Source organism: Canis lupus, chromosome 5 (genome assembly GCF_011100685.1).
Source record: "Canis lupus familiaris isolate Mischka breed German Shepherd chromosome 5, alternate assembly UU_Cfam_GSD_1.0, whole genome shotgun sequence".
In the NCBI taxonomy this organism is placed as follows: domain Eukaryota; kingdom Metazoa; phylum Chordata; class Mammalia; order Carnivora; family Canidae; genus Canis; species Canis lupus.
In genome coordinates, this window is record NC_049226.1 from 55,540,228 (window position 1) to 55,562,129 (window position 21,902).

The 21,902-nt window shown below is 48.8% G+C and overlaps 1 protein-coding gene across 1 annotated transcript; it reads right to left on the minus strand.

Moving 5' to 3' along the window:
- Window positions 1–3,469: 3,469 nt before the first annotated feature.
- On the minus strand, window positions 3,470–20,557 carry DIO1 (iodothyronine deiodinase 1). The gene is given in 4 exon segments (NM_001007126.2): window positions 3,470–4,245; window positions 6,743–6,942; window positions 12,551–12,694; window positions 20,205–20,557. Coding segments are annotated over 4 exon segments (735 nt in total). The 5' UTR covers window positions 20,527–20,557; the 3' UTR covers window positions 3,470–4,176.
- Between the last annotated feature and the right edge of the window lie 1,345 nt (window positions 20,558–21,902).

Here is a 21,902-nt window from a genome sequence, read left to right on the forward strand (position 1 = left end):
GATTCCTGATCCCTGAGCCTGCTTCTCCCTCTGCCTATGTCTCTGTCTCTCTCTGTGTCTCTCATGAATAAATAAATTTAAAAAAAAGAAAGAAAGAAAGAAACAGAAGAGAAAAAGAAAACCGTTTCAGAGGTAAAGCCACATAAGAAGCAAAGAGATGATGATGGAAATCATAGCAGTCAGCATCCAATTAGGAAAACTGCATTTGCTCCAGGTATTACTTTAAAGCAGATAGGGAAATAATGCAGAGAATCTGCTACAAATGTGGAAGAGGCTGGGAAAGCAAATAGGAGATGGGTATGTAACCCAGAGGTGGCAGCCATGAGCCACACTCACTGTTGACCAGTGGAGGCACCATCACTGTCTCTGAACAGAAGCCCCCCACCGCCTTGGCTGGTGATAGCAGCCAGGGGGCACAGTCCCCTGCCGTCTCTCCAGCCAGAAGTGAAAAGAAAAAAATGGCTTCTCCTTTCCACCCAACTTCTAATCTCCCACCAGTTCTTCCCTCTGGCAGAACCTAACCAGAATGCAACCTTTAGGCTTTCGGCTCTGTGGGCAAATGGGAATGGGCGAGAACCAACAAATTGTATCTAGTGTAGTGATAAACTCAGTTTAAGAGAAATCCAGGTCAGAGGACAGAGGACAGTTTAAGAGAAATCCAGGACAGAGTTTGAGAAAAATCACAAAATGAAATAGAAAAGAACATAGAAAAAGAAAAGAAAAGAAAAGAAAAGAAAAGAAAAGAACACAGACTTTTAAAAAGTTCTAGAGAAAGTAACAGCTATGGAAGAACAGAGGATACAACATAGCCATAATTCTAGTTCCTGAGCAAGAGTGTAGGACAAAATACAATAGAAAAGATGTTCCAGGCAACTGAAGAGAATGTCCCTGATATGAAGAAGAAGAAGAAGAAGAAGAAGAAGAAGAAGAAGAAGAAGAAGAAGAAGAAGAAGAAGAAGAATTATTATTATTATTATTATTATTATTAAATCTTAGGACCAGAAGAGGATATTGTATTTGCCTTAGTTGTTCAGGCCACTATAACAAAAAGGCTTATAGACAATAGAAATTTATTTCTTATGGTTCTGGGGCCTGAAACTTTGAGATTGGGGTGTCAGCAAGGTCAGGTGAGGGCAGTCTTTTGAGGGTGCTGACTTCTGTATCCTCACCCAGTGGAAGGGGGCAAGCTAGCTCCCTGGGGCCTCTTTTATAACAGCACTAATCTAATTCTTCAGGGATTCCTCCTGAGCGGTGATTCATCCAGTGCTCCTCCCAGTCCTACCCTAATCCTGTCACATCAGGCTTTAGGATTCAGCATATGAATCTGGGGGGAGACAAATAATTGAGACTCCAGCAGTACTACGGGAAATTTTGATATCAGAACGATCAACACTGGACTATGTCTTGGTGAAGTTACTGAACCTCAAGTATAAGGAAGGAATCTGACAGGTTTTCAGGTAGGACAAAAGCAATTCGGGTGCCGTGAGAAATCAGTCAGGCTGGCCTCAGACTCTTCCTATCAAGACTGCTAGACAACGGTAAAGCGAGTCTGAATCCCAGCTGGCGGTCCTGCAGGCTCCAGACAACAGGCTGGCAGGTGCGAGCATGTCAGATGTCAGGGAGTACAGCATCCAGGTGCCCTTCTGTTTTTTTTTTTAAGATTTATTTACTTGAGAGAGAGTGGAGGGAGGGGCAGAGGAGAGGGAGAGAGAGACTGTCACGCAGACTCCCCGCTGAGCGCAGGGCCCAACATGGGGCTCCATCTCAAGACCCTGAGATCAGGTCCTGAGCCCAAATCAAGAGTCAGGCGCTTAGCCAACCACACCAGCCAGGCGCCCCCATGTGCCCTTCTTGGAAAAATTGAGACTCTCGATGATGTCATCTCTGTGGCAGACTAGGAATCCTGAATCCTTCAGTGGACACCTAACCATGCTGCATAAGATATGTTAACACACCTGCTTAAACTCCAGGCTGAGCTGACCAGGAATGAAATAGTCCGAGGCCAGTTTAGCAGGTTGGAGCCCAGACCCCCTGAGCCGCCGCCTGCACATGTTCTTTTCGACCTCTGCAGTGCGGTTCTCTCCACAAGTGTCCTTTGCCCTTCCTGTACTCTCCAGGTCCCCATCACAGAATGTGGAAGGCCTGGGCCCCCCCGAAGCCCACCCCAGAGGCCACCACCTCCACCAGGCTTTCCCAAACCCGGCTGGCTCCGCAGGATTGCTCTGTCCTCTGTACTCCCCGAGCAGCTAGCCTTTATCTCAGCACTTCCCCATCATACGCACCTTGAGTTATGGTCTTTGCTGTGTGTGCCTTGTCTCCCGTGGGGTGAGGTGGGACTGGGTCCCTCTGGGCATTTCTCAGCATCCAGAAAAAGAATCAAGGCCCAATGAATGCCTGAAGCTTTAAGCTGAAGAGAATTGACTTGGAACGCTTGGGGTCTACTTTAACATTCTGAAAACTGTCCAGGCATGAATCGGGAGACCGTCTGAGGAGTGACCCAGAGAAGCATGGTCTTCTCTGCTGTCTGCTTGTATGGAATCAGCACTTTGGAGGGACAGTCCCCAGCTGTACGTTGGTCCTGCTGTTTGCACAGCTACTCCCCCTCAGTGGACCCTCACAAACTCATTCCTGCAATTGCTTGGGCAGGATAAAGACTTTTTATTCGGGGTCCCTGCTGTTCTGCCTTCCCTCCATCCCCGACTCCCTAAAAAGGGGACCCAAGGAGGCAGTTGTGGAACGGACTTATTAATAATATCAGCCAGCACACCCATGGCATTTTCTCCAAGGCAGGCACAGTTCTGAGTGCTTTACTCACAATTCCTCTATGTTGCCAGCACCACCAGTAACCCTCTTTACAGTTCAGGGTACCAGTGCAGCTTAGCCAAAGTCACAAAGCTAGCACAGAGCAGAGCCAGGACTCTGGCTTGAAGTGAGAGGTAGAGTTGGAATCTCAGCTTGTTGCTTACTAGTTTTGAGACCTTCCACAAATTCCTTAGCTCTGAGTCTTAATTTCCCATCTGTAAAATGGGGATAATAATCTCCTCTTTGAAATAAATACAGATTAGATGACTTAACGTATCTGAACATGGTCTACCTGGTAGATGATTAATTAATAAGTTTTTTTAAAGAATAAAATAGCAACATTCATATTGTTAACATTGTAGCACTTAAGACAGAGCCAAGGAGAATGTGTTTTCATGCTAGAAAACTGTCTCCCACGTCCATTCTTTTATGTCATGTTATGAAGGTAGCTGGATTCCAATGTGAAACATTCTTTAGCTGGAGTTCACAAGACAAAGCGACATTTGATATGTAACCCACGGAGAATGAATGTTCTTCCCACCAAATGAGGCGCTTCCAGCATATGGTATTTTTGCTGATCAAATTACATTGGGCTATAACTCAAGATAAAACAGGCTGACACAAATTGGAAAAGAAAATGTAAAGATCACCCCGAAGCCGTCTCAAATAGCCTGAGATATTTTAATCATTCTGTATTAGCTTGCTGCATCTTAAAACATTTTCTTTCAAGTCAAGTCACAGCTGTGTGTGCTTTAGGCTGTGGCCGTCATAGACAAACATGAAAAGAAGCAGAGTTAAAACAGATGAATACCAATGGTTGTCCATCGGTCTGATGTAATCTAACACAAATGACCATCAGGAGACTTGCAAAGAAATCAGAGAAATAGTTTCGAATATGAGCTTCTGCATAAATGTACAACAGCTTTCAATTCCTCATCTCTCCAAGCAACTGGCATTCTCCCCATGCTGGGTTCTAACAGCCAAATTAGTGTCTTTTTGATGGTGTCCATAAACGGCAGATTTGGTAAAATGAGTTTGACTCACATGAGGACTGCTGTATCTGACCACGTGGGATCAGAGTGGCTGGAGACAGACCGCATACCCCAGCAGTATGCCAGTGGGGAGGGACCTTTCTCACATGGGGACGATGTGCAATTATTGTGGTCTCCACCGTGGGGGCAGCGTCGAGGTGAAGGGTCTTTAACCTTCAGCTTACTCGCTGCTTCGTTTCCTGAGTACAATTGTTTGGTTAGATCAGACCAATCTGAGCTAGTGACACGGGTCAAGAGGTAAAAGCCACCTGGGCTGGGAGGAGAGCCAGGACTTGAGGAGCCCTCCTGTGGATCACCTATAGAACTGGGGGATCTTTCCAGGCTAACTGTGCAGTTTTTCCAGAACAGCACGAACTTCCTCGGGATGGTAGTTCCAAGGGCCAGGTTTACCCTGCAAGAGAAATGAATCAGCATTCCCAGATTTCTGCCCCACAGGAATAGGTAGCTCTGGAGCTTAGCTGAGAGAACGGGGCTGGTGACGGCTATGGAAGACTTGTCACAATGCTGTCGTCAGTGGCAGAGGCAACTGTAAGGTGGATGAGATCACCCAGGAAGAGGGTATGCAGTGGTGCCAACATTTAAGGGGCACACTGGACAGAGATATATGAGGAGAACTGGAGGGGGTAAAGTGAATAGTTTCAAAAGGACAAAGGGGTCTATACAAATAAGCTGCTCTTCCATAATTAGACCTTCAGACAGGCCTTATCCTCTCTATCCCTCACAGCAAGTTCCACCCATCCTACATCAGAACCACCTCTGCCTCCCCAGTCCCAATGCCCTAGTTCAGCCCTCTTTACCTCCTACTTGGACAGCTGTGCCACCTCCTGACTATCCCCGTCCTCAGTCCCTGCTCCCTCCCGTCCATGCCTCACCCAGTAGCCCATGATCTTTCTAAAATACTGATCCAGGGGCACCTGGGTGACTCAGTGGTTAAATATCTGCCTTTAGCTCAGGTTGTGATCTCGGGGTCCCGGGATGGAGTCCCACATTGGGCTCCTTGCAGGGAGCCTGCTTCTACTTCTGCCTATGTCTCTGCCTCTCTCTGTGTGTCTCTCATGAATAAATAAATATCTTTAAAAAAATAAAATACAGATCTGATCATGCCTCTCTCCTGCTCAAAATTCATCAATGGCTCTCCTTTGCCCTAAGAGATAGGCTCAACTTCTTGGGTCCAGAATGAGACCCCTGTCACCGAATGCCCCCAATTCTCCATTCATGCCGTGCCCTAACATGCCTCAGTGCCTTTGCCCATTCTCTTCCCTAGATTTGTAATGATTTTCACTCACCCTGCTCACTTGGCTGGCTTTCTAGCCTTTAAGGCCCAAGCAATTGTCACCACCTCTGAAGAGCCTACCCTTCCTCAGGGGTCAGGAAATTTACAATCTGACAGTCACATCTGTCCTGATGCCTCACACTCTTCCATTCACATCTCATCTGTGCTGATTTCATGCTATAACAGTAGGATTGAATTGTCATGCCCGGGATTATTTGGCCCAAAAAGGTAAAATATTTATAAGCAGGTCCTTTGCAGAAAAGGTTTGGTGATGCCTGCTCTGGAGTCTCACAGTCCTTGGGACACTGGAGCACTCTGTGTGGATCTTCCTTAACCCTTAGACTCAAAGTAAGAGGCAGGCCATTTTCAATTCATTTCTGTGTTGCCAGTACTTCCACAGGGCCTAACCCCGCTGGCCTCAGTCATGTCATCTTAGAGCCATGTCTCTGGGGAGAAGAAAGGAAGAAGGACCTGAAGTGTCCTTGTGCTGTGGACCTTGGCATCTTGGGGATTCATCTGCACATTGTAGCTCATTTCATCTGCAGAATTAGGGCTAGCGTGACCCATGGACTAAGGAGCAGCCACCTGGTTGGGCTTCATGTGCTCTCCAAGGTCTGAAATCCCTTCAGCAGCTATGAAACAGTTTCTGCCCTCTTAGGGGATGTGCTTGCATCCCCCACCCCAGCCAGGCTGGAAGCCCTGAGCCGGGCACAATCACCAGAAAGCAAGCCAAGACTCAATTCCTGCCTTGAATCCCTGCTTCAGTATTGCCAGCTCCTAACTGTCAGGTTTGTTCTTTTTTTTTTTTTTTAAGATTTTTATTTATTTATTCATGAAAGACACACACAAAACAGAGAGAGAGAGAGAGAGAGGGGCAGAGACACAGGAGGAGGGAGAAGCAGGCTCCATGCAGGAAGCCCGACACGAGACTCGATCCCGGGACTCCAGGATCATGCCCTGGGCTGAAGGCAGGTGCTAAACCGCTGAGCCACCCAGGGATCCCCCAGGTTTGTTCTGCTCCCACCTCCCACAACCCCCTCCAGGATCAGGCCTGCCTCGGAGATGAGCAGCTTCACACCCTCCTACTCCTGGCCCATCCCATCCGAAGGATTTAGAATTGGAATCAGAGCTGGGTGCAGTGTGACCTTGGGTAAGTCAGTGTCCTTCTCTGAACCAGGGCTAGGCCAGTCTTTTGGGTTCAGAAGGCAGCCAGAGGCTGCAGCTCTGTCCAAATGCTAGGGGCTGGGCAGCCGGACTGGCTCAGCGGTTTAGCGCTGCCTTCAGCCCAGGGCATGACCCCGGAGAGACCTGGGATCGAGTCCCACGTTGGGCTCCTTGCATGGAGCCTGCTTCTCCCTCTGCCTGTGTCTCTGCCTCTCTCTGTCTCTCATGAAAAAATAAATAAAATCTTAAAAAAAACAAATGCTAGGGGCATCCCTGTGAATTATTTCACCCCCTGTAAGGTGGGGGGCAGCACCCCCATTTTGTGGAAAAAGAAACTGAAACTCTAAGAGAAGAGAGGACTTGCCCCTGGTCCCATGGCCAGTTAATGGCTGGGCAGCGGCTCGAATGCAGGTCTGCCTGTGCCCTTCCTGGGCCCCTCGCCCCCAGTCACCTTGTAGAGGATCCTGCCCTCCTGGAGCACAAAGAGCCTCTCGGGTAGGGCCGCGTAGAACTGGCTGCTTTGGTTCCTCATCGTGTCCACCACCACGGGGCATGGGGGGGCCCTGTCCAGCAGCAAGCGGGCTGCCTGCAGGCGGTCCTGGAGAGTCTGGTGAGTCCTGATGTTCACGTTGTTCTTAAAGGCCCAGCCATCTACAGAAGCAAAAGATGGGGGGGCTTATAGGCTCAACACATTTTCCTACAGGTTACATGCCTCCACCCCCACCCGCACCCCCTTGAACTGAGAGTCCCAGGTAGGGGAGCCCATGGCCGTGACTCGGCCCACTGTCCAGGTGAATACATGAGATGTCATAGGGAGTTACTGACTGAGCCAAAACTGAAGCCCAGGGCTCCTGACTCCAAGAACTTGGCTCTTCAGCGGGAGGGAGTCCACTAGGCCAGTGCTTCTTTTTTTTTTTTTTTTTTTTTTTAATTTTTATTTATTTAGGATAGTCACAGAGAGAGAGAGAGAGAGAGGCAGAGACACAGGCAGAGGGAGAAGCAGGCTCCATGCACCGGGAGCCCGACGTGGGATTCGATCCCGGGTCTCCAGAATCGCGCCCTGGGCCAAAGGCAGGCGCCAAACCGCTGCGCCACCCAGGGATCCCAGGCCAGTGCTTCTTGAACTTGAATGTGCTTTTGAACCACAGAGGATCTTGTAGAAGGAATATTCTGACACAGTCTATCGAGGGAAGCACTGAGGGTCTAGCTGGTGCCCAGGAAGCCGAGGCTGCTTGGTCCCTGGACCACACTCTGAGAGGCAAGTGTCCAGAGCCGCGGTTTTCTGCGTGCATTCTGGCCAGACCAGCAGTGCTGCATCACCTGGGGGTTGTTGGTAATTCTCAGGCCCCATCCTAGACTGACCAGGAATGGGGCCCACTGATCTGTTTTCACAGCCTTCCAGATGATTTAACAACACACCGAAGTTTGAGAACTACCATTCTAGAGTCTAGACAATCTCCCTCTTCTAATTATTCTCCACCAGAATGTTCTTCCCGAAACGCACATCTGACAGTGTCACTCTCCTGCTTAGGTCTTTTGATGGCTCCCTATCATCCTCAGGATAAATCCCAAGCTCCTCAGTGACTGGCCTGTCTCACCTGCATTCCTCCAGCCTCTGCTCCAGCCAGGTGGGTGAAACACCTGGGATTCCTTGACCCACAACCCTCACTTCCACCCTGTTCCTCCTGCTGCCTCCATCCACAGTGTGAGGAGAGTAGGACCTTCTTTCCTAGGACTTCTGCTGCCGTAGCTGATATTAGCTCTACGGAGGGCCTCACGATGTCTGCCACTTAGGGTGAGCTCTTAGCCAAGTACAGCTGCGACCCAGACAAGGACCCTTACTTTCAACCCCTAAGAAATATTCCTGCCTCCTGATCTTGTTACCTTCTAACTCATCATCCAAAAATCTCTGACAATGATTATTTACACAAAATTTGATCAGATTTTTCTCTCTGCTTAAAAACCAATTACAGAACCAGCGCCTTAGCAAACACGTAATGATCCGAACCGTCTCTCCTCCCTCCCACTTCTCGTCATGACTGCTGCTGGTCCTTCCACATCTAGCTGAAGTGACTCCTCCTCAAATGAAGGACCTCCCCCTTCCCTGTCTCCTTACCATACTTTCTGTATTTGAGATCCTTCCTGTCCTTTTAGGCCTCAACCCTAACATAGGGCTTCTCAACGTTGGTACTATTGGTGTTTGGTGGTAGGGGCGCCATCTTGTGTGTTACAGGGTGTTGAGTAGCATCTTTGGCCTCTACTCTCAAGATAGGTAGCACCAGCCCCCTCACCCGTTCAATTTTTTTTTTTAATTTTTATTTATTCACGATAGTTACAGAGAGAGAGAGAGGCAGAGACACAGGCAGAGGGAGAAGCAGGCTCCATGCACTGGGAGCCCGATGTGGGATTCGATCCCGGGTCTCCAGGATCACGCCCTGGGCCAAAGGCAGACGCCAAACCGCTGCGCCACCCAGGGATCCCTCAATTTGTTTTTGACAACCAAAATCATCTCCAGGCATTGTCAGATGTCCCTTGGGGGACAAAATTACCCTCCTTTGAGAACCACAGCTCTAACACCCCCTCCTCTGGGAAGCCTTCCCTGACACACTCAGCTCTGTGATATTGGGCAAGCTCTTGAAATCTCTTTATTTTTTTTTTTTTTTTTTAAATTTTTATTTATTTATGATAGTCACAGAGAGAGAGAGAGGCAGAGACACAGGCAGAGGGAGAAGCAGGCTCCATGCACCGGGAGCCCGACGTGGGATTCGATCCCGGGTCTCCAGGATCGCGCCCCGGGCCAAAGGCAGGCGCCAAACCGCTGCGCCACCCAGGGATCCCCTTGAAATCTCTTTAAATCCTCAGTTTCCCCATCTGTTATGGGATTAATAGGACCAGTGTTGCAGTTGGCTGTGAGGCAACTTGTATGGAATTCACAGTGCTCTGGTTCACAGAAGCTGCTTGAAAAATACTGGTTTATTTTGCTTCACTGCCCCAAATAACAGACAGGTGGGAAAGCTCCCAGTTTTTATTCTATACCACAGGTATTCTGCTACTTTGCTCTGGAGATGCCCCAACCAAACCCACTTAAGGCTGCTTAACTTAAATGGAGTTTTTCATTTGGCCTCATTTGCCAACATGCCCTTCTGTCTCCTCACAGGAAGTGGTACTAATTAGTTAATGGGCCGAAAAAAATAACCATAAAGTGCTACTGACCTTGCCCTTCTACTTGCCCCATTCCTGGGGAGCCTGGGGCCCAGGTAAGGTGGTCATGAGTTCCTTCAGAAGCCACATTGTCTGTCCTTACAGTCATAGCTAACTCCCAGGGCAGTAGAAAGTTAAGTCTATCGGCGGAAATGGCTCCATCTCCTCAGTGCTTCAAAGTCCCCTGCTCAGGAAACTCCCTCCAAGAAAAACCAGCTCTTGGGAGAAAGTCACACCAAGATACAAGTGCCTGGCCACAGTTTAAAGTAACCATTACCCATCCCAAGACCTGAAAACTGTAGATGATGATAACACCAGCTTACATTTGTATCATGTTGAGGTAGTCTGTCTTGTGCAACCATTAGCTCCTTGGAGCTTCACAACAACCTCCTAGGGGATGTCAAGCTAGGATTCCCACCCTCATTCTGTAGCTGAGAATACAGAGCCTTGGAGAAGAGCAGTGACTCACTTCCCCAGCTTTAATAGCGAACTCCTGAGAGGCAGGAACTGTGTGTATCTTTCCTCTCAATATCCCTAGGCTCCACACAGGGCTGGCGCATGGTAGGTACTCATTAAATATTGTCAGGTGAGTGACTCTGTGAAGTTGGTGTTATCCTATTTCAGGGTCACAAAAATGGGCACAGAAGGTAAGTTGCCCAAGGTCCTGTGGCCAGCATGTGGCCAGCACGTGTTAGAGCTATGACCCATACTCAGGTCTGAAACTCCGAAGTCCATGTTCTTCCCACCATGCTTCATGCCTCCCTATAACTCACCTGGACAAACATGTGTTGTATGGGAAACTGATTTGGGCCACAGACCCAAGACCTTGTGGGACTGGTGGATGCTGGCTCTGGGCATTTTAGTTCTGGGGCTCAAGCCATCCCCACTTACATCTGATTGACAGAAACAATACCCTGGGGAAGGAGGTGGGGAGGAGGAAGAAATGCCCGAACAAGGATTGGCAAAGCACAGAGGCAAGAAACTGGTCTGCATCAGAACAGGGTCAGAAAAAAAAAAAAAAAAAAAAAGAACAGGGTCAGGAAGTTCTTTACTCATTGGCTTGAGATAGACAGCCCTGGGTTCTGGAAAGTTTCATCCTGGGCTGATCCCAGGAGAAATGGGTCAGGAGGCAGGTATCAGGACCAGAAACAATTTCTGTGACGATCCACCCCTCCTGTTGCAGTTTACAACCTGTTCCTTTGGAGATTAAAGCTGGATCTTGTTACTCTGAATGCAGACCCTGGACCAGCAGCATAATCATCACATGGGAAATAGCACTGCAGCCCTGCTGATCCAAAAGGTCCCTGGGTCATTTAAGCACATGCCAAAGTTGGAGAAATGCTGTCAGCTATGATGACATCAAGGCATCATGTCTTCTCAGCCATGAAGACCACAGATACCTGACAGAGCCCAAATGCTCTTTCTTAGCTGCCAGCTAAGTGAAGAGAGTATTAAGTTGAAAGAAGTTCTCAATCCTTTGGGTGTAATAAATCCGGATGCAATGGGCCTGGGGTGGGGCCCTGGAATATGCATTTTTAACAAGCCACCATGTGGCTCTGACATCAGGGATCCAGGGACTGTACTGGAGAAAACACTGTTGGACCAACTTTGCTGATAATGGAAGCAACCTACACTTAACACACGGATAAACCAGCAAAGCTAATACTGGCCTAACCACACTCACTCATCCTTCTTTTGCTGAGCTCCACGACACGGGGTCTGCCAAGGACTGGGAGACAGACGAATCTTGTGGAAGATGCCGAGTACATGACACTTGTCCCACCCAGCCACACGTGACTTCTTGCCTTCTTCAATCTTTGGGTTTTAGAGTTGGGCCACTCTCATGGGTTCAATCCCCTTGAAAATCAGAGAGACAGTGGTGTATCTGATAATTTTGTGATGTTTAAGGGGCTTACACCACAGGCTGTAGGGGTTTCAGGAAGAGCTTTCCCCAACAGAGCTGTCCAGCAAAGGAACAAGGTATCCTGTGAAGTAATGAGGGTGTGTGACCACCTGTCAGGGGTGAAGGAAGAATGCCTGCCCTAGGTGAAAGCTAGCCTGGGCAGGGGTTCTCCAAGGTTGGTTCCCAGACCAGCAGCTTCAGCATCACCCGGAGCTTGTCAGAAATGTGAATCCTCAGGCCCCATCCCAGATCTGACTGATGAACTCTGGAGTGGGGATCCAGCAATTTGTTTTAACAAGCCTTCCACCTGCTTCTGATGCTCAGTCAGAACCATCAGATGCTCAATCAGAACCAATTGGGGGGGCAGCCTGGGTGGCTCAGCGGTTTAGCGCCGCCTTCGGCCCAGGGTATGATCCTGGAGACCCAGGATTGAGTCCCACATCGGGCTCCCCACAGGGAGCCTGCTTCTCCCTCTGCCTGTGTCTCTCATGAATAAATAAATAAAATCTTAAAAAAAAAAAAAAAGAACCAATTGGGAACAATTGACCAGGATGAACCAAAATGTCCCTGTGAGCTTGGAGAATCTTAGGAGGGATCTCACATGTAGACACATAAAGCAGTCATTTCACTTGTGACATTTCAGGACTAAATTCCTCCTATTAGCTTCTCTCCTTTGATTTTCCTATTCATCCCTTCAAAATGTTGGGAACTTGGCTAGCTGGACCTGTCACTCCAGGTTTGTTTGTTTGTTTTGTAGATTTTTATTTATTTGAGAGAGAGAGAGAGAATGAGCAGGGGGAGGGATGCAGAAGGAGAAGCAGGCTCCCCGCTGAGCTCAGAGCCCCAACACAGGGCTCCATCCCAGGACCCTGGGATCATGACCTGAGTCTAAGTAAGACACTCAACTGACTGAGCCACCCAGGCCCCCCCTCTAGGTTTTCTGCTCTGTGCACCGGGTTGGAAGCACAGACTGGGAGCTACCAAGTGGTGGGTAAATCCAGAAGGAACTGAAAAATAGCAGATCTCAGTAAATAGTGGCTCTTTCCCTCCTCTTCCTCTCCCTTTCCCAACCTTGGGGTGGGGGTGGGGGACTTGTGGAAAGCAGGGGGGAAGAGAGAAGGTAGGAAGAGGCAGGGACAGGGAGTTTCTCTGTACCTGATGCATGTGCTTCTTCGATGTAAATGATGAGAAAGTCTGCTGTGGAGCAGAAGTCTTCAATAAGTCTCTTGAATTGGTCAAATTTGAAAAGAAATGAAGGTCAGGTACAACTTCCAAAATTGAGCACCAATGGCCTGTTGCCTGAAACAGGAACGGAACCATCAACCATCAATCCCCTACACACAACATTGATTCCCCTTTGCTCCAGATGCTCTCACTTCTATGATTTTTATTTTCCCTGGAAGATGGAGCCAGGCCATGGTGGGGGTCTGAAGCCTACAGAGCATGACTTAGCAGAGGCTGGAGCCAGTTTTCACTGCTCCACAATGAGGGGATTTCATCAAGGGGTCTCAGTGGACACCCCCTGCAGCCACTAGGTGGTGATTAAAATAATGAGAGTCCCTCTTGGGCAATTTATAAGGCACACACACATCCATTTTCTCATGTGATGAGATTAGTGTACTGCAATGTAAGCGATTTTTCTCCTTGTCTACAGACGTGCTCTGGGTCACACACCTGGTCAATGGTGGAGTTAAAATTAATACTCTGGCTTCTACACTCTCAATTCAGTGTTCTTCTCATTCAAAGCACCTGTTTCCTCATTCACAAGTGGGCATAATAATAATACTTACCTTATAGGGTTGTTATGAGGATTACAGGTAGTATAGATAAGGGTTTAAAATGGTGCTTGGCCCATAGTAGGTACTCAATAAATGTAAGTTGTTGGTATCAGCTATCTGGTCCTGGAGCTTCCAAGTGAAAGAGGCAGCGATGGAGAATGAAGGCCAGGGTTGGGAGGGTGGCAAGACTGGCTACATGATTTGCTGACTCAATGCAAAATGTAAAGGCTGGATCCCTTGTTCACAAAGTAGGGAGCAAAGTGCCACTAAATATATGAAAATAAAAAGATTTGCTTTGCTTCCATGGCTTCTCTCTTGCACTGGCACGGTATTTTCTAGCTACTATTTAGTGTTGCATGCTGCACAGACATAGGGATATTCATAGGGTGAGTGTGGACCCTCATGGTCACCCAGCACCCCCCAAACTCGGTGGTCACGTGTGTGTGACATGGCCTTGGGCCACTGGTTTCCCTCTCCCTCCAGCCACCAGACTGACACACTCTGCCCCGGCCTGGAGCACAGGAATTGAGCTAGACATTTATCCATATGCCCACCACCCACCTCACAGGGTCTAACAAGTGCATTCAGGGATATGCTGGGTCCCTTGACAGGGGCAGAGAGGGGACGAGAGGCTTCTCCTACCCTGTTACCCCATCACTTGACAACCTGCACCTGGCACTGTGGGCCCAGGCGGGGGACAGCTGCCTCCACGCCCTGCCATGAGATGCTGCAGGATGCATACACCTGACCCCAGCCTCTGCTGTGCTTGTGTTCGGGCCCCTCTGGGATCAAAAGGCGATGGCAGTCACAGGGCAGGAGTGGGGATAAGGCTGGACGAGCCCTGCATCTGAGGGTGGAAGGGGGGGTCATGGAGAACATTCCTAGGGAGCAAGAGGGCAGGATCCTGCATGAGCCCAGCTCCAACCCCCTTGGCATGTTCTACTGTCCCAACAGGTTTCACTTACAAAATGCAAATTCAAAGGTAAAATGATTAAGGATTTGAAGACAGCTTAATGCAAAACATTAAACCCCAAGTTCAGGGCCTTTTCCTGTGTGATTTACTGGCCCCACCCCCATGAAGCCAGCCGTGGGTGGGAGCCTTCTGCAACTCTCCCACCTTCAACTAGGGGCAACCATAGGGCACCGCCAGCACCTGGTGTTGCCCATGGCCAGAGTTACACCGTCGAGCCCTGTCCCTCACATCTCAGAGCACAGCAGGGCCATGCACTGTAACCCGGCCCATTGCAGTATTGTGCCCTCCAGGCTACTTGTCACCCCTTGAGGGCAGAGCCTGCCCCTCCTTCATCCTCATGTCCCCAGGCACACTCTCCTTCTGCCTCGAAGCATTTATGTGGCACTTATAGTGTGCAAGGCACTCTGCCACACATTGGGGATTCAGCACAGAACAAGGCCAGCAGGTCTCTGCCTGCATGCCATTTGAGGTCTGTTCCATGGCAAAAAAACAAGTAAACACGTAAATGTGGTCATTTCAACTTGTGATAAGTGTTACAAAAGAGTCTATAAAGGAGTGACCTGCTTTAGACAGGTGGGTCAGGAAAGGCTCCCGAGGAGACGCCATTTAACCTGAGAGGTGAAGGCTAAGAAAGAGCCAGCGATGGGCAGAGGGAGAAGGGTATTGCAGACCAAAGGACTCTATGCTGTACAAAGACCCTGAGGCAGGCAGAGCTTGGCACGTGTCCAAAGACCTGCAAGGCCACTATGACCAGAGCTAGGCCTGGGGAGGGGGCCGGAAGTAAGGAAGGGTGGGTAATGAGTGGCAGGACTGGAGAGAGGTAGGTACGGGCCAGGGAGGCAGGCTCTCCCATCGGAGGGTCTGCCTCGACAGAGGACAGAGGGTCCTGGTCTATTCTCTGTCCCCGGCAGCCAAGGGATAAGCGGTGACCCAGGCTGGGGTGACTGGACCATCCCACAGAGATCTCTTTGGCTCTGGAGTAATTGACACAGCAGAATTCATCCACGGCCCAGTGGCAGTGCCCCTGTCTGGGATGGTGAGTCCTGGGCTGGGGATGGGGTGGGGGCAGTTGATTCCCAAGGCAACCACCTTGGCAGCAGACTTTTGATGCAAAAAGACAGACCAGGCCCAGTGCTCCAGCTGTGGTTGATTCTGGGGATCTCGCAACACATTCTTAATGTGTTCTTTGTATGTGTAGGTGTGTCACTAAGGCCAGAGTGAGTTCCTGCGGCTTGCAGGCTGGAACCCTGACTCCTACGGTAGGGATGTATAATGAAACATGGTTGGATTTACACTTAAAGATCACTCTATGGAGAAAGGCCTGAGGATGAGAATGGAATTGGGGAGCATCCAGTTAGGGGGTGTCAGAGAAACGCACGTGAGAGATAACAGGAGCCCGGGCTAGTGTGTAAGCTGCAGAGAAGGTGAAAGATCGAACAGACAGGACTTGCTGATGGAGGGGAACAGAGGGGATCTTAGCTTGCTGATGGTTATTTTCGTTAGTTATATGCTCACCTTATTGTGCAATGAGTTTGAAACAGCCTACACATATAATAAAATATCTTTTTAATAAAAAAATAATCATGCCCTTCTGGGAAGCAGAGATCAGGAGGGAAAGATGAAAAACAAATAAAGCAGTCTTAAGGTCCCATGCACTCATTATAACTGAACTAACATTTGAGTTTCCTGGTGGCCATGTAAAGACAGAAACAATTGGTTATATAGTCCTCATTTTTCAATACCTGAAGAGAAAGCTGACCGGGAGATACAAAGCTCTCCTTGTCCTTGGCTTATAGATTCTCTCCTAAGAGGCCCTACGGGGCACTGAGTGGGCCCCAGTTCCTGTTGGTTGATTACACAAGCCCTCGCCCATGTGACAGGGCTGCCAGGCCTCACAGGGTAGGCTCAGAGGCCAGTTAAGGCCAAGTGGCCAGCCCTTGGCCTCCAGTGACCCCAGAGAATCATGTTTTAGATAAGAACCCAAAAGTCTTCAGGTCAGGATCAGTGCTAAATATTAGCTATCTGGAATTTTGTTTTTAATTGGAAAAAAGAAAATTCAACACTCGCTAATTAGGAAACTGGAAGAGACAGAGCCTTGTGTTTAATTATTTATAGTGTGGTTGGGTACAGTGATCAGTATCAAGGGCAAAGTTTAAACTTAGTTCCCCACTTTTGTGATAGCAGAGAGGATGGATGAGTGCAAGGGGGTGATGGTACAGAGGACTGGCACTCTGCCTGTGTGCACAAGTCACGGTGCAGAGAACACCATTTCAAATACTGGGCTAGTACTGTCAAGTCCAACCTGTCTGTATAAATGGGAAAACAGCTTTGTAGTAGCTGGTCTTGAATCCACCATCATGACCTCCAGGCCAGTAAATTAACCCCTGTATGAGGCTCTCTGTCAGCAGACAAAAGCCCATTTATCGTTACTAGATGACACCTCCTAAGTACACTTGGAGAGATTTTAGAAGGTAATAAATAGGACTGAAATAAATCCAGTTTTATATAAACTCCCAAGTACCTAGAAAATAAGTTATCTAGACTTGCCTTCCTATCACAACACACCAGTCAGTCCATGTTTTGCTGTGTGTGTGTGTCTGGGAGTGTGTGTGTGTCATGTGTGTACATGTGCATGAACATGCAGAAGAGAGGAGGCAGCTGGGAGTTCTCTGAGCCTCTGTTGTCTTATCCAACAACCAAAGGCACACTAGCTGAGAGAGTCAGAAGCCACGAGTTCTAGGTCAGACTCCATAAGAACTCCTGGTATGACTGACTCTGAGCAAGGAATTTACCTCTCTGGGCATTCACATCTGAAAAACAAAAGAACTGCTTTAGATTATCCATAGAATCTTCTAGACATCTCAGTCTATGGCTGTAAAATGAATTCAGATTTATACCCAAAGTATACATCAGAGTTTTTTAGTGGCTGGTGGTTTTACAAAGCAGTTATAGGACCTCTTTGTATTAAGTAGACCTGATCATTGTTAACACTCTGCTTGAAAATCCTTCTAGAATTCACCAATACCCTCAGGATGAAGTCTATAGTCTTCAGCAAGACACATAAGGTCCCTTAAGCACTGGTCTCTGATCATGTGTTCAGCCTCATCCTTCACCACCTCATGCCTCCCAGTCCCGCTTCTGCCAAACTGACCAATGCTCCTCCACACCTTGGACTTCTGTGGCTCCTCTCCTCTGCCCTGCTTTGCTCACCACTTCCCTCTTCCCTACCCATCCCAAGGCTTCACTGTCCCTATACAGTTGGCTCACCAGCCTTTTCTCCAAGAGGCCTTCCTCTGACCATCTCCCTACCCTATCCCACTTCTTCCAGAACCTTCTGGTTCCTTCTCTCACTGTACCATTTCCCCCTCTGGGCTATGAGACTTTCCAGGGGAGACACCGGTCATATTGATTTCTGTACCACCAGCACCTACTATTTCCAGACCATTCAGTACAATTATTTCTGGATCAATGTGCTGAAAGTCAACTCTGTTTTACAGGTAGAGTTTTCTTTTGTCTCTTGGTCCCCTCTCTCCATTCTTGGGTCTTTGGTGCAATAGCCGGGACCAGAGACAAATGGAACAGTCTTTAAAACATATACTGGTCCATTGAAAGTGAAGAGTTAAAAGAAGCAAGTACCTTCTGTAAACTGACCATGAGGCAAGTTGGCCTTCATGGCACTGGTCACTAGATGATTGATATCCAGTGAACTGACCTGGTGCTAGCACAGTGCTTGGCACATAGTAGACACTCAATTAAAGTTAGCTGTTATTCTCAATAGCTCCTATTATCAGTGGTCACTTAGTGGATGTTGAATAAAAGGAGGTCCTTTGTGTAGTGCAGTTGTAAAGTCATGAGCAAAAAACTCTTTCCCTTCCCTCTGCTTGAAATACTTTTCCCTTCCCAAGCTACAAAAGTCTTTCTCATTTTTCAAGGCCTAGTTCCAAAACCACCTCCTCCAGGAAAGCTCCCAAGCCCTGCAGGCAAACTTTATATACCTTTACAGTCTCCCACATCTCACAGAACTGTGAGGATTTATTTATCGCATCTACCTCTGTGCAATGAAGCCATAAACCTGTGGAAGGAACAAGCTCTTACCAAACTCCGAGTGCCTGGGATCTAGTGGGGCACCAGGCACAGAGGAGGTGCTCATTAATGCTTGCTGAGGAGCACTAGAGAGAATGAAATGAGAAAGCCCAGACTCTGGGTCTGACTTGGTCACTCCCTGGATCTGCTACCTCTGCCTCTTGGTGTTCTCCAGCTCCCTTCTAAAGTGAGAGGATTGGATTAGGTCAATGTTTCTTAAAGGGTGTTCTTTGGAACCTGGGTGATGACAATGGCCATTTCCTCAGGTGGAGAGTTGGGGGTCGTGTGTGTTAGGAAAATCAGTCAGTACTTTATCAGTTATTCCAAGTTTTGTTGGTTTTTAAGCTTCAGGGCTTCTTAGAGCTTTTTAAATATTTGTGTGCTCTATGAATTTCCAGGAGGAGAGTATGATGTGCAGGGTTTCCCAAATTACTTCAATCAGGAAACTTAATGTGGCAAAGCATATCTGTGGTATTTGGCTTCTAAAGAATGTGGTTTGAAAAATACTAGATTGGGGCACCTGGGTGGCTCAGTCAGTTAAGTGTCCACCTTCAGCTCAGGTCATGATCCTGGGGTCCTGGCACCAAGCCCCACATCAGACTTCCTGCTCAGCAGAGAGCCTGCTTCTCCCTCTCCCCACCCTGCTTTTGTGCTCTTTCTCTCTCTCTCTCTCTGCCCAATAAATAAATAAATAAAATCTTTTTTAAAAAGGAGGAAGGAAGGAAGGAAGGAAGGAAGGAAGGAAGGAAGGAAGGAAGGAAGGAAGGAAGGAAGGAAGGAAGGAAGGAAAATCCTAGATTAGTCAACTGCCTCAGGGACCTTCTCCACTCTATCTGCTGGGTCCAGGTCCTGGGAATTCAGAGATGAATCAGACACAGTTCTGTCACAAGGCTCCCCATCAGGCAGGAAAAAAGCACTTGTGCTCGGCAGCCAGATGCTGGGTGGGAAGAATCAGAGTCCAAGGAGAGGGCAGACACAGAGCCAGGAGTTCAGCAGAGAGAGTGCATGTCTAGCTGTAGGATCTGAGACAGCTCATGGGATGGGAGCAGGCCCCTGAAGATGAGGGCTCTGGGACTGTTGGTGATTGAGGGGAAGAACCAACATCAGTAAAGTAGAGAAGGGAAAGCACAGGGGCACGCAAGGCCCAGGAGTTCCTGTGGAGGCTAGAGCATGAGGGGAAGCCTGCAGGTGAGCCTGGGGTGGGAAGTGGAAGTTGGCCCAGGGAGGGCTTTGAACACAGGGCTGGGCCCAGGCTTCCTTCTGAGTGCAGGTCGGTGAGCCAGGCATGTGCTTGTGGAAGGGTGATTTGGCAGCCAGTCACAAATTTGGTGGGAAGAGGGGGAGGAGGAGGAAGGCGGCCTGGCAGGAGGAAAAGAACTGTGAGGACGGAAAGAGAGGTCGATGACACCCCAAATCAATAGAACTGGTATGCCTGGGGGAGAGAGAGAGAGAGCTTCAACACATATTCACTGAGCACCTGCCACTGTGGAGCAGCAGACACCAGGGCACAAAGTGGGTTAGACCATGGGCCTCGCCTGCTCAGAGTGTGCAGGCCAGTGAGGGTGGCAGACATGAACCAAACACCCACACATCACTACCTACCAGGTCGGATAAATAAAGAAAAGTGAAGGACATAAAGCATAGAAGAGGGGCTAGCTTAGTCTGGGGGAGCCAGGGAAGTGTCGCCGAGCAGCAGTTTGACGGACGAGCAAGAGCTGACCCCACAGAGCTGAAGAGCGTGTGGCAGGAGCTGAAGGCCAGGGTGGCTGGTTTGTGGGTTAAGGGTCTGGGAAGGTGGTGATGCCACTCAGAAGCACAGAATCTAGAAGTCCCAGTTTCAGGAAGTGAGAAGAAGATAAGCACCCAAAAAAGAAGCAGCTAGAGTAGGAGAATTCAGGACTTTCCAACCCACCTCCCCACCCTCCTCTGGCACCCCAATTCCAAGCACATTTCAAGCTTGTAACAGTCTCCTGACCTTGCATGAAGTCCCAAATGTTGCACCTCTGTCCCGAGAGCCGGACCACAGGGCAGTTGGGGGCCAGACCTCCTGGCTCAGTCCTGTCCTCTAGTCGCTGCCATTGGACTTTCAGGACAAACCAGAAGTACTGCATGCTGTAGAGGGTGGGGGCCCAGTTGTCATAGGAAAAGTGAGGGTTCTTCCCATTCATGGCCACGATGTGTTGCTTGACTCTTGCGGGAAACAGTTTCAGGAACACTTTGCCCACGGCCACCTGCACGGCCACCTGCAAGAGGACCCAGAGCCTCCTTAGCCACAGCACTGGCCGGGGCAGCCCCATCTCGGCACATGCAGAGCTGGCTCTGAGGCCGGTGGGCAGAGAGGCCGCAGCCAGGCGGTACTGGGCGGAGCTGAACAAAGGTGCAGGCTGGACCTGGCCAACCCGAGACAGCAGGAAGGTGCCAGGACAGAAGGTGCCTGCCCTCCTGCCAATGCAATGGGAAATTCCGAACCAAGTGCTCAAAGTTCTGCTCTAATTATTATCATTTCTGATCCTTTGCCTTAGCCTTTGAGAGATCCTTGGACTAGGAGACTGCAGATCTTAAATCCTCCCTCTGGTAAATTTTTAAAAACAAATACGCAGAGAGATCACACTTAAAGCGACTCCGTGGTCCTTTAGAAGGCTCTGTTGCAAGTAAGTTCTAACACTGATTATTCTTTTAATAATGGAAATTGTTCCTTCACTGATGAAAGATCTTTTTCCACTCGCAACTTCTGACTGGTGGTTGAGTGTTTCTGGAAGCACAGCCCTCCCCAGAGAACTTGGGTCTGGAGGCTCCCCAGGCAGAGACAGAGCTGGGCCATCCCCAAGAAAATCTGGACCTGAGACTCCATGTAGTATGTGTGTGTGTGTGTGTGTGTGTGTGGTGTGTGTAATACCTACAACACTCTGCACTCAGTAGGGAGTCTAGAGTGGGGAAGACACAAGTAAATGGAAACTGATTTTTTAGTATTTTAAGCACAGAAACAGGGGGAATCCCTGGGTGGCTCAGAGGTTTAGCGCTGCCTTCAGCCCAGGGCGTGATCCTGGAGACCAGGGATTGAGTCCCACGTCAGGGCTCCCTGTATGGAGTCTGCTTCTCCCTCCTCCTGTGTCTCTGCCTCTCTCTCTCTCATGAATAAATAAAGTCTTAAAAAAAAAAAAAAAAGCACAGGAACAGATGATGGTGAAGGCTCTCACCGGTGGAGAAGGGCAGTTAATTCTGTTTAGGGAGGTCAAGAGGACTTCCCCCAAAGTGATACCAGAAAGGCAGAACAGCAGTTAGCCAGGCAAGTGGAGATAGTGGTCCTAGTGGAAGGAGTCACATGTCTGGAAGGCCTAGAAGCCAGAGAATGCATGGACCACTGGAAAAATTAAAAGAAGGATCATAGAAGCTCAAAGCTGGAAAGTGTTTCAAAAACATCTCAAATTACTTTCCTTTCAAGTAACCCAGAGGGGGAGGTGGCCCAAGGCCAGTTCTGCAGTTAACAATTCTCTCAGGAGTTAGTTCGGGAAGTTTCAAGCTTTCCCTGCCTGATGCATTTGCCTACCGGTGTGTCAGGGCAGAGGGAAAGGAGACAGGAAAGCTGGCTGCCATAGTCATAAAGGTGTTAATCTTGGCCTCTAGCACACTGACTTTACTCAGAGAAGAAAAAAACAGCTCCAAAAGATGTTCT